The sequence below is a fragment of the Colletotrichum lupini genome, chromosome 7 (genome assembly GCF_023278565.1).
Source record: "Colletotrichum lupini chromosome 7, complete sequence".
NCBI classification, from domain to species: Eukaryota; Fungi; Ascomycota; class Sordariomycetes; order Glomerellales; family Glomerellaceae; genus Colletotrichum; species Colletotrichum lupini.
The window spans coordinates 4,528,479-4,543,269 of NC_064680.1; the positions used below are offsets into that span (position 1 = coordinate 4,528,479).

Consider the following 14,791-nt stretch of genomic DNA (forward strand, 5'->3'; position numbering starts at 1 on the left):
TCGACAATTTTTACACCCTAGAAACAGAGAAATGAGATTCTATAATAGAAATGAGTTCCGCATCACGACATTTGCGTCTATTCTTTCGCCATCGAGCGCCTGTAGTCAATTGCATTTGCTTTGAAACTCAATGACAATCATGGCCGGTCAGACGCCAACGAATATCACCGGCGGCTGCCTCTGCGGCTCGGTCAAGTACACCGTTGCCGGCGGATTCGGATTCGGAGTTGTCTGCCACTGCAACAGCTGCCGCAAATTTACGGGTTCGTCCTTTGGCGCGAACAGCTTAGTAGAGACAAAGGTACGATAAGATGCCCGCACTCCAAGATCCTAGCTATCAATTACTAACCAATTATCCAAATTTTACAGAACCTCACCGTCGAAGACCCGGAGAAGAAGATCAAGGTCTACAAGGCTGGGACGTCCAACTCGGGCAACTCGCTGGAGCGCTCTTTCTGCGGCGCCTGCGGCTCTTCGCTGTTCGTCGTCAGCGAAAAGGATCCCGGCCGGATCGCCGTCACGTCCGGGACGATGGATGACGTGCAGGGCGTGGAGGGGGATGGCGTCGAGCTGTGGAAGCCAAAACTGGAGTTCTTCTGTATTCGCAAGGCGAAGTGGTTGACGACTGTTGGAACTGCGCAAAAAGATACGATGTGAACGGTGTATACTACTTCAGATGGCTTTGATTTTGGCGTTAGTCTGTGTTTCGTGTGGTTGTATGCAAGGTGCAAAGCAAGGCGGGAACCACGAAATGCAAACAGCTTCGTCCAGGCCGTCCCGTTCTATCTCGTGACTCAGATGCAATTCGGAGACGGAGAAGGAAAGATATCTGCCCCCGCTCGGAAGGCTGGTTTGAATGATTATTGATATCAATTTGTGAATGCTGCATCACGCCCGCGGACTGGTATCGTCGGCACCTTCGGCCGTGTCGAGCGGCGGCGATGGACTCCACCTGCAAAGTGGAGACTGCATCCTCCGCCCGGGGGCGATCTTTGATTGCTGGATAAACTTAAGCCGAGCTCGACCGCCGGCGACAACCAACGAGGACTAACAAGGACCAACGAGCTGTTGTTTGGAAGGCTTCCAAGTCACACACTTAGGGACTCTTCGACCAACTGCGATTCTATCCTTGGCACTGCCATCCTACCTTAGACATACCATCAGAGATCATCAAAATGACCTCTCATGAAGATGGACCAATCTTCCTCAACCCCATAATCCCGGGCTTCAATCCAGACCCAACAATCTGCGTAGTTCCGGCAACAGACTCAACCCCGACGACGTATTTCCTATCTACTTCCACCTTTGAATACTTCCCAGGCTGTGCTATATACACCTCAACGGATCTCATCAACTGGAAGCTCATCGGGCACGCACTCACCCGCAGAAGCCAGGTCGAGCTGAGAACCGTCGAGCCAGGCGCCGGAAGTTGGGCGAGCACGCTGCGCTATCGGCCTCAGGAGAAGCGCTGGTATCTCGCCAACGGGCTCTTTCAGAGATATCGACCCACGAATGATGTGAGCAAAGACCATGCCTACAATTTTGAGGCACTGCTTATGAGAATGCATAGGAGCGCATCTTCCCTAGGGGATTCTATGTTTGGACAGATAATATCTGGGATGAAAACTCCTGGTCAGATCCCGTATACTTTGACAATCCCGGATTTGATCAAGATGTGAGTGCTCAGTTCGACCAAAACACGGGCACAGCTGATCGCAATTCCAGCTCTTCTGGGACGACGACGGAAAGGTCTATCTCTCAACAACAGTCCGCATGGGAAAGCGAACCCCAGGCCTCAAACTAAAAGACTTTGCCATTCACATTTCAGAAATCGACATTTCTACAGGTAGGACCCTCACCCCGCCGCAAGTGATCCGTGAGTCCCCACACGGAATCGCAGAAGGATCACACATCATCCGCCGGGGAGAGTACTACTACCTCTTTACCGCCGAAGGCGGCACAGAAGCCGGCCACCAAGAGTGGGTTTTCAGAAGTCAGACGGGGCCATACGGGCCGTGGGAGGGGCAGGGTAAGGCTCTGTGGTATAACGGGCCCGAGGAGGAGGTGCAAAGGACCGGCCACTGCGATGTCTTTCATGATGGCAATGGCAATTGGTGGGCCGTGCTACTTGGTGTCAGGCCTGTGAAGGCTGGGGATAAATATCTTGAGCCGCAGATGGGTCGAGAGACGTTTCTGGTGCAGGTTGACTGGGTGGATGATTGGCCCGTCTTCAATAAGGGTCGCAATATCGCACTCCAGACCGTTGGCAGGGAAGCGATTGAGAAGGCCGCCGTCCCTGATGCTGACGGAGTCAAGTGGAAGGCAGACCTGTCCAGATCATCCCTGGAAATTGGCTGGTATCACAAGAGTGAGTTGGGTGGTCGCGAGCACTGCCTTCAAAGCCGAAGCTGATTTCATGTTTCTAGATACGCCTATCAAGCCCTGCCATAGCCTGACAGAACGTCCCGGCTACCTGAGGCTCTACGGGAACTGCTTTGATCTCGATAGTCCCGAATCGCCGGCGATGATTTTGAGGAAGCAGACTTCATATAGCGAGACCTTCAAAGCTACAATGCTCTTCAAACCCAGTCGGGTAGGGTACGAATCTGGCGTTACCATATGGTGGAGTCAGTACTCCTACGCCACCATTGGCATTGGCGCAGTTCAACCACAAGATGGAGGACCCGCCGTCCCGACAATCATCACGAGGGAGCCTACGGGCAAGGTCAACAAGCTCAAGGTACGTTCTAGGCCGCCTTATAGCTTTCGGCGTTCTTTCTAATGTTTAAAGGTGGCACACCCCCTGCTGGATTCTGCAATACCCGCCCTTAATTTAGATCAGCCGGTAAAGCTGTCCATCACGGCGAGGTCCTCCGACTATGAGATGAGTCTCTCGGTCGATGGGATTACGACGACCAGGATATTCAAGTCGGAGGCATTGACTGTCTTTCCTCCCGTAGGAGGTGCTTTCTGTGGCGTCATGTACGGGATTTACTCATTCGGGCAGAGTGAACCGGTGCTGGATCCTTCAGATTTCACGGACATTGAGATTCTAGAAATTTGAGTCAATTTAATAAGATGCCAAGGTTGGCAAATCTTTCCAGCCCTTCTTCAATGGCTCACTTCCGTCGGATACCAGCTGGTCTAGAGCCTTAAGGAATGAACAGCCAATGAAAGGCTTTGTGAACTTGATACAGCCTAGCCTGGGGCATGTTGAATTCCCCTTAAACATCTTTAAACACGAAGGCCTGGATTTCATCCCGGGTTCTTTTGAGTTTGAAGTAAACTCATCTCAACACATGCAAGAGCTGCAGAGACATGGACCTCCCTTCGGACCTCCTCAACCTCGACGCCACTTGCTGTGTAGAATCGCGAGTGCGACTCAAAACCACGTTGCAGTTTACTTTCCGACAGTCCGAGAGCTACAGTCTTGAGCTTCTGGAAACGCCGTCTTAGCATTCCCATTGTAGTGATCCATCCTATTGTATGCTGCTCTAAAGGCTGGAGGACGTAGCTACTGTGTTGGTAAGCCACAACTTTAAGTGAACATCAAGTGAGACGAGTATACCTGCGTTCCGTTCCTTGAAAGGATTTTGGTCAAGTATGAAGTCGATATCTTCTACCCAGCAGGCCAGGTAGTGCGCTTTCTCCAAGAAACACTCCCCGGAAATAGATCGCCATAAACACATCATCGTTCTATTTCTTTTCTTTGCAGAAAAGAAAGCCACATCATACAGCCACCCCATCACCATGGCATCCTTCATCAAGACAGAACACTACGAATCCTACCCCGAAATCTCCCCTAACATCCTCCGTACCCAATTCACCAACCAAACAATCCTCATAACCGGAGGCGGCTCCGGCATAGGCGCATCCACGGCCCGCAGCTTCGCCCAAGCCAACGCCGCAAAACTCATCCTCACCGGCCGCACCGAGTCCACCCTCCACCAGACAGCAGCCGCCCTCCGCGCAGAGTTCCCCGACCTAGAATTCTCCCTCCACGTGGGAAGCATCTCTTCCCCAGACCACGTAGCATCCCTCTTTGCAAGCCTAGACCGCTCCCCCGATGTTCTTGTTAATAATGCCGGGTACCTCTCCGAGCCAGTGAGCTTCGTCGACGTGGATTTGAAGGATTGGTGGCAGGGGTTCACGACTAATGTGTTTAGAACGGCGCTTATGACGCAGACGTACCTCCGCCATCGCAGAGGCTTGCGGACTGGGGCGGAGGACGAGAAGCCTGGGGTTATAATCAACATTAATACGAAGGTCGCGTATGAATTTCATATCCCCGGTGTGAGCAGCTACGGCGCGAGTAAAGCTGCCATGCTGCGCCTGGCGCAGGTTCTTACGGACGATGTCCCGGCGTCCGAGGCGTGCGTTATCTCTGTTCACCCTGGCGCAGTGCAGACGGCCTTGCTGGTCAAGTCTGGACGGAAGCGGAAGATGACGGACGGGAAATTAGCGGGAGACTTTGTCGTGTGGAGTGCTTCGGAGGAGGCGGCGTTTCTGAATGGGCGGATGGTGTGTGTGAATTTGGATGTCCTCGAGTTGCTTTCGTGGAAGGATGTTATCGTCGAGAAGGATCTTTTGAGGACGAATATTAAAGAGGCTTAGGTATATGAGGGGTTCCTAGCTTGGGCAGGGTTTTATGGCTGTTCTATTCGTATTTTTGACACAAAGATATGTAAAGGCACTTGTACCATGGCTTATAATTACAACCTCTTGAATAGAATGGATCTCATTCTTGAGATATAAGCACGGATTCTTCTCATAAAGTAGGCAGCTTCGCTCTTCGCAAGAACTTCAAACTTCTCAAATTCCTCGCTCAATATATACAACGAACTGAAGGCTATTTACGGATTCAGCTAGAATTCAGCAACTCTGCTATAGAGGACAAGCGCCATCTCTTGCCACAAGAACCAAATTGCCACATCTAATTGGTCTCGGCGACGTGGTTGGTGACCAAGCAAGTCCACTCGTCGGTACCGTAGTAAATGGTGTTACCGTCATTGTGCGACTGTCCGGTGCTAATGGTATCTCCCAGCTGCCAGAAAGCGTCGCCGGCCATGCCCGCGGTGGCGACCGAGGCGATCTGCCATGGTCTCTCGATCGTGCAGTGGTCGGATGGCGCGCCGTCTGTGGTTTGAAGATTTGAATCAGTTTAGTTCACCTCACATGCTTCTTCACGAAGTTTCTGCATCTAGGTTATGACTTACATTCTTCAAAGAAGCAGGGCTTGTTTGCGGCAACGCAGGCCTTTGCGTGGTCGGCTACCCACTTGGCGCCAGTGTCGTATCCAACGCTCCCTATAACACGTCAGTGACCTTTCGATGATACCTCGTTATTGCAGGTGGACTAACATGAGTTAGGATAGAGGTGGAACGTCCCAAAGTCCCTAAACACAGATCAAACATCAGCATCACAGCCACCACCACGGAGACCATATTCGGGGGGGGCAACATACAAGGTAGTAATGTTCAGCAAACCAACCCAATCCGTTCCCTCACCATACTGATAGGGGTACGAAGTGTCTCCAGGCAGACCCATACCCTCATCACCGAGCGTCACCATGTGGTTAGGATCCAGTGACTTGACGTAGGCCGACGTGGACTTTGCCCAGTTGTAGATGACGGAGGTCGCGCAGCCCTGGCAGCGGGGCTCGTTGGCCAGCTCCCACGCGAAGATGGCGGGCGAGGCCTTGTACCGGTTGACCACGGTCTGGACGTACTTGAGGTACTGCGTCTGGGCCGCCGTGTTGGTGTACCAGCCGTTGTGGTCGCCTCCGAAGGCGTTGACGTAGGCGTTGATTCCGCCATAGTCGTTCCTGGGACTGCATCAGATAGGTGCCTTGAAGGGGTGTTTGGGGGAGCAACTTACCAGTTGTTGACAAAGTTGATGATGAGCTTGATGCCGTTCTTCTCAGCTGAAGCGACGACGGTGTCCAGGCGTCCGAGACCGTTCTCGCCAGTGTTGATTTGCGAACCCGACGCACTCAGGTACTGGAACCCTGTTCAATCATTAGCTTCCTACAAGACGAACCCTAAGAAAGCTTGGGAATGCTTCATACAGTTATCATACTGGGGAATCGTGTTGACGTCGTTGAAACCCCAAATACGAAGGATCCGGAGACCAGAGGTCTTGAGATGACCCAGGACAAGGTCCACATCGGCCGCGTTGGTGAGGAAACTGCACCAGTAGCAGTTGGTACCGGGGTAGTACTTCGCCACGCCGTCGATGCTGAACTTGGTGCCGACGGCCTTGGGGAAGCCGGTGCTGGGCGGGGTCGTGGCCGAGGACGTCCGGGACGTTGCGCCGACGGACGAGGTGGTTGCCGCGCGGGTCGAGGTCGCGAGGGTGCTGGACCGGGAAGTCGTCGTCGCGGCGGAGCCTGGTCATGTTGGTCAATCTTTTGGTTTCTCGTAGCAAAGCTTATTGGAGAGAAACATACCGGGCAGACACTGCGAGTACCACTGGTTGCTGTACGTGCAGACTGACCCGGAAACGCAGGTCGTTGCCCCAGTCCAGCCCTGGCCCCCGCATTGGCCATATAGGGGCGCTTGTGCTGAGACGGCGGCCGCGAGGGCGAGGGCACCAGCGACTGCGGACTTCATCTTGAAGATTCGGTCGATGATGGGCGGTGACTATAAGGAGAGATAGACTGGTGTTTCTTTTGTGTCGAACCGGTGGGATGGTCACCCATATTTGTATTCACGAGGGTTCCAGAGCCCGACTCCGCTTCAATAGAGCTGTCAATATCCGGAACCGCCTCGCCGGATCGACGTCTTCCATGGCGCCCCCTCTTCAAGAGAGGCTTGTCGTGTAGAGACATCTGAAATTCCATCAATGGCGTCTCGGGAACACGGGCGGATATGCCCATGTCTCATGGAGCCTGGGTCCCTGGATCGACTATGGACTAGTCTGCTCCGCAAATCGAGGGGATGGATATCTGGGAAGGGGACGATGTGGAGGGGCAGGGCCGCAGGAACGGGCAGACAGATGTAGGATTCAGTTCAGCTCTGGTGACGGGTGGGCCGACGGGGCCGGTACAGCTAAGTTTCTGCGTCGTGTTGCATGCTTTGGACGGACATAATGGATGCTCCAGACGGGACTACCGGGAACCAGACACCCACGATCTACGGTTGCGAATCCCGTCGATCCACTACGCGGTTATCTCAGCGTGTAAGTGGTGAAGAGGTTTATTGACAGCCACCATAGTAATTGGTCAATCGCCGTATGTGATGAGAAGCGATAGCGAGGCCAGTGGCGAGACATTCTGGTCTAGCTATTCCGTAAAGCAAAGAAAATTAAAGGAAAAAACAAGAATGAGGCAGGTTGCCTTTCTTGGTGTAAGTTCCGCCTCGACGTATGGGGCTGCAACGGCGGAGCGTCGTCCGCCGCAGCCCGCATTCGAACAAACTCGCCGGCGTTGACCCCGCTAATGGACATTGGCCACGCCGATAGTCGTCTCCAACGGACTCGATTGAGAGCACAAAGTGCCATTTGTCTTAGGTAGTTAGCAGGAGAAACAAGCCGAAAATCCGGCTTCCAGAGAAAAATGTTATTGTTTGTAAGTCTCTTGTGCTTAATTCTTAGCCCAGATTCGACAATTCAGGGAATTGCACAAACCTACTTAATTGGATCTAAAAAGCACAAGGCCGGTAGATGTTTTGGAGAAGCTGGAGTTCAACTTTCCCAATATGAGTGGACATCATTATCTCTTATAATCAATGAACCCGAGTACGCATACCTCCGCTTTTATATCTTTTCACCTATGCTTCTCACTAACCGACCGGTGATGAACGGCAAAGTGGTCGTTAGAGAAGGCCTATGCGAAAGTGCCTGCCAAACTTTATCCAATTACTTTCCCAACCAGCTGAGTGCATAACGAATACGCACCTGACTAGAATACACGAGCAGGGCATATGTCCCTCCTCGACTCGATTGCTGTCACCAACGGCAGCAGGCGCACCACAGGCTTGTGAGGCCAGGTCAAACTGCTGTTTGGCAGGGCGGTTGGAGGCGAGCCTCTTACATACATATATATACATATATATATATCAGAAAATCAAGCTACGATCTCACCAGAAGTTACGAGCTCAAACCCAGCATAAGCACCAAGAGATGTAGTCACACCGGTGGTGAACTATTTTTGGGGTTGACCGGCGTTATGCTTAAGTGTGTTATTCTTACATGATCTAGAACATAACTTCTTCATTTGCCTAAATGTATCTCAGTCAATTGAATGACTCATCCTTCTTGCTTGTGTCCCCAACAAATTTGAAGAAAGCCCATCGTCGACAGCATTAATACACAAACGATGTTATCAAAAAGACGACGGGATGCTCAAGGAAGGAAGAAAGGTGTCGTGGTGTTTCCTTCTGCTGACGCGGGAAGACGGGAAGGTGCACGGCCCAGTTTGCGGGGACAGCTTAGCGCCACACTCGGACCCTGATGACATAAGACGAGAAGCGGGACGATGACGCGGTGTGCACAGCCTCAACTGGATCATCAGCCCCTGAGCTGCCTCCATCCTCCGTCCTACTCTATGGTGCTGTCCCGCTGCCCATTTCCACATTACAATCCAATTCTTTCTTATTTTATCCTCTGACCGAAACGACGTTTGACAACTCTAAATACTACCTGCCCAATACATACTTACTTATTGCCCCCCTGTCGTCACGATACACCGACCTGTCTCAATCCCATCACTATCTACAAGGCCTCTCCAGTAACCCACCACCAAAATGTCACGCTTCTCCCATCTCGACACAGACGAGGAACGTCTCCCGCACGGCATGCGCCGCGTAGGCTACGACGCCGACACCCAAATCTACACCTACCAGGACGCAGACGGAAGCTACTGGGAAGGCGCGCCCGGCGCTCAATACGGCCAACTCACCCAAGTCTCGGGCGCCTCGTCCAACGCCGCCGTGGGCGCCGAAGAAGCCGAGCCCTTTATGCCGGGCGGCGGCGGCGGCGAGCTCAACCGACGACGGAACCCGTGGGACGACAGAAAAGGGTGGAGGCACGAGATGAGGCCGCTTCTCAATTTCTTTGTGCTGATTGGGCCTTTCCTGCTCGTTTTGACGTGGTGGCTTTACCGTACGCCGTCGTCGTCTTCGGGCGGGGCGGAGGAGGAAGAGGTTGCGGTGCCGCAGTGCGGTGGGCTGGCGGTGCCGTATAAGATTGAGATTGGGAATACGTGTTGGGCTATTGCCGAGGGCCAGAAGATGACGATTGAGGATTTGCTCAAGGCGAACGAGGGGTTGGATTGCGATAAGCTGATTCCTGGGAGCTTTATTTGCATGCCTACCCTAGGGTAAGGTCGTTGGGTTAGTAGGACGGCGTTCTCTTTGGAAGGAGGATTGCGGATATACGCTTGCTGCTGGATACCCCGTCAAGGAGGAATACTCATTTTTTGTCGTTTTGTTCTTGTACCTCTTATCCTTGGTACGTTAGTTTGTTTCTGGGTTTTCATGGTTAGATTTGGTCGAGCTCGACGCTGGCTTCTCAGACTGGTCTCTGAGAGGTGTGGACCGCGGAGGGCTAGATTGTGGCCTGCGCTGCCATTGAACGTTAGCTTCGTGGAATCGACACGATGCTCTGAGATTGAGAAAAGTGATGCAGCCTGTGATACTTGGATAAGAAACAACAAGACACGACGTTGGATTGCTAGACATGTTGGTTAGGCATCGAGAAGCAAGTCGCCAGGCACTCACCATCACATGCAAGTACCTTAACCTGGGACAGGGCAGGCTGGATAAGGAAGGCTTATCGCATCCGCAGAGCCCAAGCCATTTTGGACATCGTGAGCGGAGCTTCCCCAGGTTAGCAGGCCCGAGGGGCACTACGGAGTACTGCGTATGTACATACTTACTTTTGCCAAGGGCAGGAAGGGAGTTTGCCGCTTGACCCGATTCGGTGCGAGGGCTGGGGGCTGAGCCGTATTTGTTAGGACGGGCTGGAGAAGCTACATCTTTCGGATGTACCGGCGCATACCCGGGCCCACTGTCGGGCACCTTGCACCAAGTACCGGACTCTTCCCCAGACATTCCCGTCTCAGCTCCGCTTGTAGTGGTTATTTGGCGGTGGTCGTGTGCCTGGCGTCGCCGCTTTTGATGGCCAATTCTAGTCGAAAGGGGACCACCTAGATAAGAATTGCACGAAACTAGATACGGCGGCGATGAAACCTCAATCTCTCAGTGTTTCTCGCGTTAATTGAGATCAATTGGAAAGACATTGTCAAGGAAGCAAATCTTACAGGGTGGACCAACGGTGATACGCTGGTTGCCGACGGGTATCGTGCCCACTGAGGGGGCGAAAAGGGGACTGAGAGGCTGCTAACCTACTCGGAAGGTGCAATTCGTAACAAGGAGAGGGGCTTTCTCTGGTGCTCGTACGTTGGAAGGGTTTAGCGCTGCCCTTTCCCCAGAATTACAGCGTCTGGGGAAGTGGGACGCTGTGGAGCACCCACTGAGCGGGTCTCCACTTCGCCCCACAGCACGGCTCCCCGTCGCTGCAATTCCCTTTCCCCCCATTCGTGCCCCTCTCCTCTTGCGTTGCTTCCCCGTCGTGCCCGTCTGCCCTCCAGGCTCGAGGCCCCCTCCCTTCCCGTCTCCGGCGCTGCTCATCTTCCTACTTTCAGTGGAGTGTTTGCCTGGTACCCCCTGTTCTGTCCCCGCTATCCGTCGGTGTGTAGACAGGTGAGTGAGCAGGGCAACATAGTCCGACACAGCTCTTGGTAGAGACTGTTCATGCGATGGAAGTGAGAGAGTTTATAAAGTGAGGAATTGTAAAAGCAAACAAGTGAACAATCCGAAAGGACACAGACTGCAAGATAAACATGGCTGGCCCTGGATGGTTCGTGTGGGGTGGCCTCATGCCCTCCTTTTCCGTCTTCAGCAGAGTCCAAGGTTCTACCAGTATGTATGTATGTATGTATGTATGGTGAATGTGTGTGCACCGAGAAAGTCTGGGGAAAACGCGGCACGGTCGGTCAGGGTCTGCCGTTTGTGTCTTCCTGCTTCACTTTTCTTCAGGCTTCGTCTCTGTGCGCTTCTCTCCATCGCGCCAGACTCGTCTCGCTGTGGCCAGATTCAACTGCTTGTTCGCTTCTCATGTGGCATGTTCTTCGGAGAGCAACTCCTTGGAGTTGGGCATCTCTCAGCCAGAGAATGGTCTCTGAATTGTCTCTGTTCAATGCGATACCAGCCCATGCTTGCGTCACTCATCTGCCCACCCTCCACGTCGCAGCGTTGCACCAGGCGGCTGGGCCTACCATTTACTTTGCTCTGTCTCTCTCACTCTCTCTCACTTCTCGCCTCTCGCCTCTCACCCCTGCCTTGCCTCTGGCTCATGCTGCTTGTGTTGCTCACACTCCTCCTCCTCCTCTCACACACGGGGCACCATCACAATTCGGCGCCAGTGTTTGTGCGCTTCTCTCCCCTTGGTAAGGTCTCCCTCGCCTTGATGTACTTTTGGCTGCTTGGGGTTACCCCCCCTTCCACCAGTCAAACATCCTCATCCGCCCCCCAAACACACACACTCACTCACACCCCCTTCCTTTCATCTGGCAACCTTGGGCTGTGACGGCGACGTATGGATAGACCAAGTCACGCGTGGATGATCTGTCTTACCCCGCACGCTCAGGACGGGAACAACAGAAACCCTCGAGGCGGTGCCCCTGAAGGGCCATAGAGAGAGGGATCCCTTTAAGAAGAGGACATCTGCCTCCTCTTCCGTGGCTTTTGATCTTGTGTGACTTGTCTTTCTATCTCATCGAATCATCTCATCTCGTTCCATCCAACCCATCATCAGCTTGGAAGGACATATACCTATCACAAGCCAAACCGCAACAACAGCGGCTTTATACATCACCAACTAGTAAAGTTGCTTCACTCCCATCCACACATACAAACACAAACACATACACATACACAAAATGGCCCCCCGTATCTCCGCCGCAAAGTCCACAGAGACCCTCTGCTACGGCGTCGCCACCGTCGGCGCCTTCCTCCCCATCTACCTCATGCTCCCCGGCGCCGAGCAGCGCCTCGCCTCCCAGACGACAAAGTGGGCGCCCCGCTGGGAGCGCAACCTCTCCTACTTCACGCCCGCCGCCGAGAGGGGCATCAAGCGCGTCGAGCCTCCCGTCTCCAACATGGTCCGCCGCATCGACAATAGGCTGCCCCTCGAGAGGATGGCAAAGGGCCTCGACAAGAGGATCAAGAACGGCATTGACCGCTTCAACAACACCAAGTAGATGAGTGATGTCTTGGATGTTGAGGGTGAAGGTGTGAGGGGGTTGAGACTTATGCAAACACCGTGTATACACTTGTGCCAGCTGGATAAGCTGAGGAGAAGAGTGGAGGATACAACGGAAAGATGATACCACATCTGGCTCTAGAGATATAGAGGATGCATTAGATATCTCATAGAAGACACAGCAACAAACAATAACAAACAAAGCAGTTAAACTTCATATTGTCCCGCCTGTGGGTGCAATGCTATGTGTCGCCAATGACCCAACTCGCAACAGTAATTACTCAACAGCACTCGCTGTACGGTTTAATCGATGCGTGCCGCCACAGGAAAGCCGTAGTTTCACACATTTGGTGGTGGGCATGGATGCTTGCATCTCGCTGCCACCCCAATCTGCAGATAATCAGGCCATGATGAACGACCGCGAACGCAAGAAAGCACTGTCTCACCTCCCACGGGCGGGGTTTTGCACTTGACAGTACCCTTTCGTTTCCCCCTTTCCCATGCTGCATTGGAATTCCCCAATTCTTTTCGTCATTGCCCGTTGGGCGATACAACAATACAACATTACTGTTGTTTCGGAGAACAAAAAAAGAAGGGTTGCAGGGAGCGGCCCGATGTGATTGAATTAGCCGCCGAAGCGAATTGCCATCGACCTGTTTGTGGCCTCATCTTGTCTTCTTTTCTCTGCCGCTCACCATGCAAAATCGCGACCGCATCTGCATCTGCACTTATCGGCACGGCACCGCCCGCACACTTGTCCGGAGGTTTAGGACCAGGGATTGATCGATTTCGACGCGATCTCGTTCCATTTTCGTTCCTGGACCACCGCCCTCTTTCCGAGCCTCGAGGCAACTCTGCAATGCGCTTGCATTCCCGCGTGCATGCTCTCGTAAACGATCGATGGCGAACTCCCGAGGATTGCCAACACTGGTTGAACGTTGGGCACGCCACAATCGAAGAAAGCCGACCGTCCATCATGTATCTCTTGGCATTGCGAACGAAACGAAAACCGAAAGACTCGACCGTCTAGTCGAATACACGGCGTTTTGCGAAGCTGGATAACTTTGGGGGGTCGAACACCAGACACTTGAGATGCTTTTTGCCCCCCATCTACCCATCTGAGATCGTTCCCTGGTGCCCAATGATCTGCCCGACAATGCAAATGCGGCGGGCACCTACAGGTTTGTAGCTCCGAGGAGAGCCACTTGGTGTCTCTGACCGTTGACGAGCAGGCATTCATGCAGGTCGGACTGGTCCACATCTGCCAAAGACTCTATGCAAACTGCCCGAGTTGTCCTATAAATCGTTCTCGTCAGACCACAACTCCATCATGTCGTAAGTTGTTCCATACCGGCCGCCAAACTCTCCTCTTTCCCAGCATTGGTGCTCGGCAAGACAATTGCTTTGTTAGTGCAACGCGGCCATGATTACATACTGCTATACAGTCTGTTCGTGACATGGCTGCGTGTAAAAGAGTACTGCCCAATTCACTGGACTTGAGGCTAGCAGCTGCAAACTAAATGGTGGCCTTCATCTGTGAAGCCTGGCTACCATACCCCGAAAGTTGGGACTTCGTCTGCTTCCATGTCGAACAATTTCCCCCGTCATGAGTTGTACTCTCGTTGTGGTACTTGCCCTGTTGAAGATGCAACGGTAGCGGTCAACCATTTCAAGGTGCTGGTAGTTCTCATAGCCACCGGTGACGTGGTGAGCAGCCTCAACCCTTCATGATGCTGGATCCGCCGGCTCTAAGACGTGAATGTGAGCTCCTTTGTGCTTCTTGGCTGTCTCTGTCAAGCGTTTAGTTCTTTGGAGGGTGTTTTGATGGGCGGTCCCCCGTCAAAACGTATTGCAGCGTCCTTATCATAAGGTGCAATACATTTCAAGACCATCTGTGACCTTCTCAGTGTGCAAGCCAGGACAGGACTGAAGAATGAGCCGGTCTTTCGTGGCAGATGATTATCCGCGTAATGACAGAACCGGAGCCATACGAACAGGTATTGAAATGGTACGAAGTGAGAGTTGGTCGAGGTTATGATAGCTTTAGGGAAAAGAGCTCGGAGCTATGACGACTATCAAAAAAAGAGAGCACCAGAAAAGAAGCTCTACCTCAATCATTTGACAAGTGGGGCCATCGTGAAGGTATCTATCCACCTTATCTATGACCATCTGGCAGCATCGGGGATGTCTGTTCCTCGGCTGTCAGCGGCTGTCCACGGTATTCAACCCACCTGCCAATTTCCAGCGCATGAACCATCACGACGCGAACGCGCTGGACGAGCCAAGCCAAAGTCGCATCCCACCATCCAGATGTCGATCTGTTGACGGCGCATTCGCAAATCGTCACCCAATCCCTGTCGACGCTACCGCAAGAAGGCTCGATATGACTCTACGCTCGTCGAGGCGCAAAATTCCTCCAGTCACGAGCTTGTCACGCACACAATTTTTTCGACCGTACCTGAACTGAAGCGCTTTACAACCTTCAAGTCAACCATCTTCTAATACCATTTTTCCGCTGATATAACGG

General features: G+C 52.9%; 7 protein-coding genes across 7 annotated transcripts; 6 read left to right on the forward strand and 1 right to left on the reverse strand.

The window, feature by feature from the left end:
• Positions 1-139: 139 nt before the first annotated feature.
• CLUP02_14385 (beta-xylosidase) lies at positions 140-3,064 on the forward strand (the record flags this gene model as incomplete). Its single annotated transcript, XM_049293314.1, has 10 exons — positions 140-301; positions 370-653; positions 762-850; positions 934-959; positions 1,015-1,087; positions 1,153-1,517; positions 1,571-1,675; positions 1,726-2,368; positions 2,427-2,740; positions 2,792-3,064. The coding sequence occupies 10 exons, from the start codon at positions 140-142 to the stop codon at positions 3,062-3,064; spliced, it is 2,334 nt and encodes a 777-aa protein (XP_049150460.1).
• Positions 3,065-3,750: 686 nt separating this feature from the next.
• On the forward strand, positions 3,751-4,614 carry CLUP02_14386 (short-chain dehydrogenase; the record flags this gene model as incomplete). Its single annotated transcript, XM_049293315.1, has 1 exon — positions 3,751-4,614. One exon carries the CDS (start codon positions 3,751-3,753, stop codon positions 4,612-4,614), a length of 864 nt encoding a protein of 287 aa, XP_049150461.1.
• Positions 4,615-4,933: 319 nt separating this feature from the next.
• CLUP02_14387 (fungal cellulose binding domain-containing protein) lies at positions 4,934-6,877 on the reverse strand (the record flags this gene model as incomplete). Its single annotated transcript, XM_049293316.1, has 8 exons — positions 4,934-5,136; positions 5,217-5,306; positions 5,361-5,395; positions 5,465-5,824; positions 5,878-6,007; positions 6,068-6,388; positions 6,449-6,641; positions 6,713-6,877. 8 exons carry the CDS (start codon positions 6,875-6,877, stop codon positions 4,934-4,936), a joined length of 1,497 nt encoding a protein of 498 aa, XP_049150462.1.
• A 1,867-nt stretch (positions 6,878-8,744) lies between these two features.
• Positions 8,745-9,323, forward strand: CLUP02_14388 (LysM domain-containing protein; the record flags this gene model as incomplete). Its single annotated transcript, XM_049293317.1, has 1 exon — positions 8,745-9,323. One exon carries the CDS (start codon positions 8,745-8,747, stop codon positions 9,321-9,323), a length of 579 nt encoding a protein of 192 aa, XP_049150463.1.
• A 1,534-nt stretch (positions 9,324-10,857) lies between these two features.
• CLUP02_14389 (uncharacterized protein) lies at positions 10,858-11,589 on the forward strand (the record flags this gene model as incomplete). Its single annotated transcript, XM_049293318.1, has 1 exon — positions 10,858-11,589. One exon carries the CDS (start codon positions 10,858-10,860, stop codon positions 11,587-11,589), a length of 732 nt encoding a protein of 243 aa, XP_049150464.1.
• A 352-nt stretch (positions 11,590-11,941) lies between these two features.
• On the forward strand, positions 11,942-12,262 carry CLUP02_14390 (uncharacterized protein; the record flags this gene model as incomplete). Its single annotated transcript, XM_049293319.1, has 1 exon — positions 11,942-12,262. One exon carries the CDS (start codon positions 11,942-11,944, stop codon positions 12,260-12,262), a length of 321 nt encoding a protein of 106 aa, XP_049150465.1.
• A 361-nt stretch (positions 12,263-12,623) lies between these two features.
• On the forward strand, positions 12,624-14,766 carry CLUP02_14391 (uncharacterized protein; the record flags this gene model as incomplete). Its single annotated transcript, XM_049293320.1, has 11 exons — positions 12,624-12,703; positions 12,868-13,242; positions 13,357-13,398; positions 13,454-13,575; positions 13,643-13,716; positions 13,771-13,971; positions 14,070-14,134; positions 14,197-14,272; positions 14,350-14,406; positions 14,471-14,584; positions 14,638-14,766. The coding sequence occupies 11 exons, from the start codon at positions 12,624-12,626 to the stop codon at positions 14,764-14,766; spliced, it is 1,335 nt and encodes a 444-aa protein (XP_049150466.1).
• Between the last annotated feature and the right edge of the window lie 25 nt (positions 14,767-14,791).